This window comes from Mus pahari, chromosome 20 (assembly GCF_900095145.1).
Source record: "Mus pahari chromosome 20, PAHARI_EIJ_v1.1, whole genome shotgun sequence".
Taxonomy (NCBI): domain Eukaryota; kingdom Metazoa; phylum Chordata; class Mammalia; order Rodentia; family Muridae; genus Mus; species Mus pahari.
The window spans coordinates 47,122,483-47,123,938 of record NC_034609.1 but is presented as its reverse complement, the minus strand read 5'-3'; the positions used below and the strand labels follow the sequence as shown (position 1 = coordinate 47,123,938).

The 1,456-nt window shown below is 51.9% G+C and overlaps 1 protein-coding gene across 1 annotated transcript in view; it reads left to right on the top strand.

Moving 5' to 3' along the window:
* Positions 1-1,456, top strand: part of Abcb10 (ATP binding cassette subfamily B member 10) — a 30,363-nt gene that overhangs the window by 18,919 nt on the left and 9,988 nt on the right. Inside the window, exon 8 of the mRNA XM_021220515.2 lies at positions 558-767. Within this exon, the coding sequence (XP_021076174.1) occupies positions 558-767 (210 nt within the window). The remainder of the gene's footprint in view (positions 1-557; positions 768-1,456) is intronic.

The following is a 1,456-nucleotide window of genomic DNA, read 5'->3' as shown; positions in this document are numbered from 1 at the left end:
GCTGGTACTGATAGAGGACCATCTCCTCCTTGGGATGCTGGGATGCTGGTACTGATAGAGGACCATCTCCTCCTTGGGATGCTGGGATGCTGGTAATGATAGAGAACCATCTCCTCCTTGAGATGCTGGGATGCTGGTACTGATAGAGGACCATCTCCTCCTTGGGATGCTGGGATGCTGGTACTGATAGAGGACCATCTCTTCCTTGGGATGCTGGGATGCTGGTACTGATGGAGGACCATCTCCTCCTTGGGATGCTGAGAAGCTGGTACTGGCTCCTCCTTGTCATCACCTTCCCTGGAGCCAAGGGCACAGGAGCCATATAGAGTTGGGTCAGACCCAAGGGTCCATCTTCATACTGTGCTTCATACTGTTCCCAAGAAAAGGTGACACCTCAAGTCCATAAGGTCGCAGGAGACCTTACATGATAAGCCCAGCATCTAGGCCCGTTTCTGTTCACTTCAGTCAGGCAAGGGAGACACCCACAGAGAGGCAGGTGCATTCTGCCCTGAGCTCCATTCTCACTTGGGCTTTCTGCCTTCCCTCCTGTGTTTCAGAGGGGATAGTGTTAGATGAGAAAACCTTCCAGGGTGCCCTGGAGTTCAGAGATGTGCACTTCACGTATCCTGCTCGCCCAGAGGTGTCTGTGTTCCAGGATTTCAGTCTTTCCATCCCATCTGGATCTGTCACAGCGCTGGTTGGCCCAAGTGGTTCTGGGAAATCAACAGTGGTTTCGCTCCTGTTGCGGTTGTACGATCCTGATTCTGGTAGGTGGCTAGTGACAGTGTGGGCAGAGGCCATCTCTGAGCTGTCGGCGTCTTCTCCAGCCGCCTGTACCCATACCGTGCCTAGGAGAGACCACGTCTGACAACACTTCCCCATATGGAAATGGGTCAGCAAGACTGCCCAGCAGCGCCCAGCAAATGCCTTCTGGTGCCAGCAGCCACAGATTCTGTGGACTGTCCCAGAACCACACGGGAACGCTGCTGACATGTGCTGACATAGCAATCCTAGACAGTTTAAATTTATTGTATGTTCTGCCTTCATGTGTGCCTATAGACCAGAAGAGGACACCAGACCTCATTACGGGTGGTTGTGAGCCACCATATGGTTGCTGGGATTTGAACTCAGGCCTCTGGAAGAACAGTCAGTGCTTTCACCGACTGAGCCATCTCGCCAGCCTCTTCCTTGGCTGGTTTATTGAGGCAGGGTCTTCTCTGAAGCTCTAATTGGTATGGAACCTACTGTTTAGGTGAGGTTCACCTCAAACTGTGGCAATCCTCCTGCCTCTGACCCCTTGAGTGCTGGGATTCCAAGTATGCACTCCCAGGCCCAGTTCCTTAGTGGTTTTAGAAACAGCTAATGTAGTGACCAGGGTCCCCTTTCCTGTGGTGACATTGCTAACATTGTTCTGAACTAGGAAGATTTTCCCCCAACCCTCTTTTTTTTTTTTTTT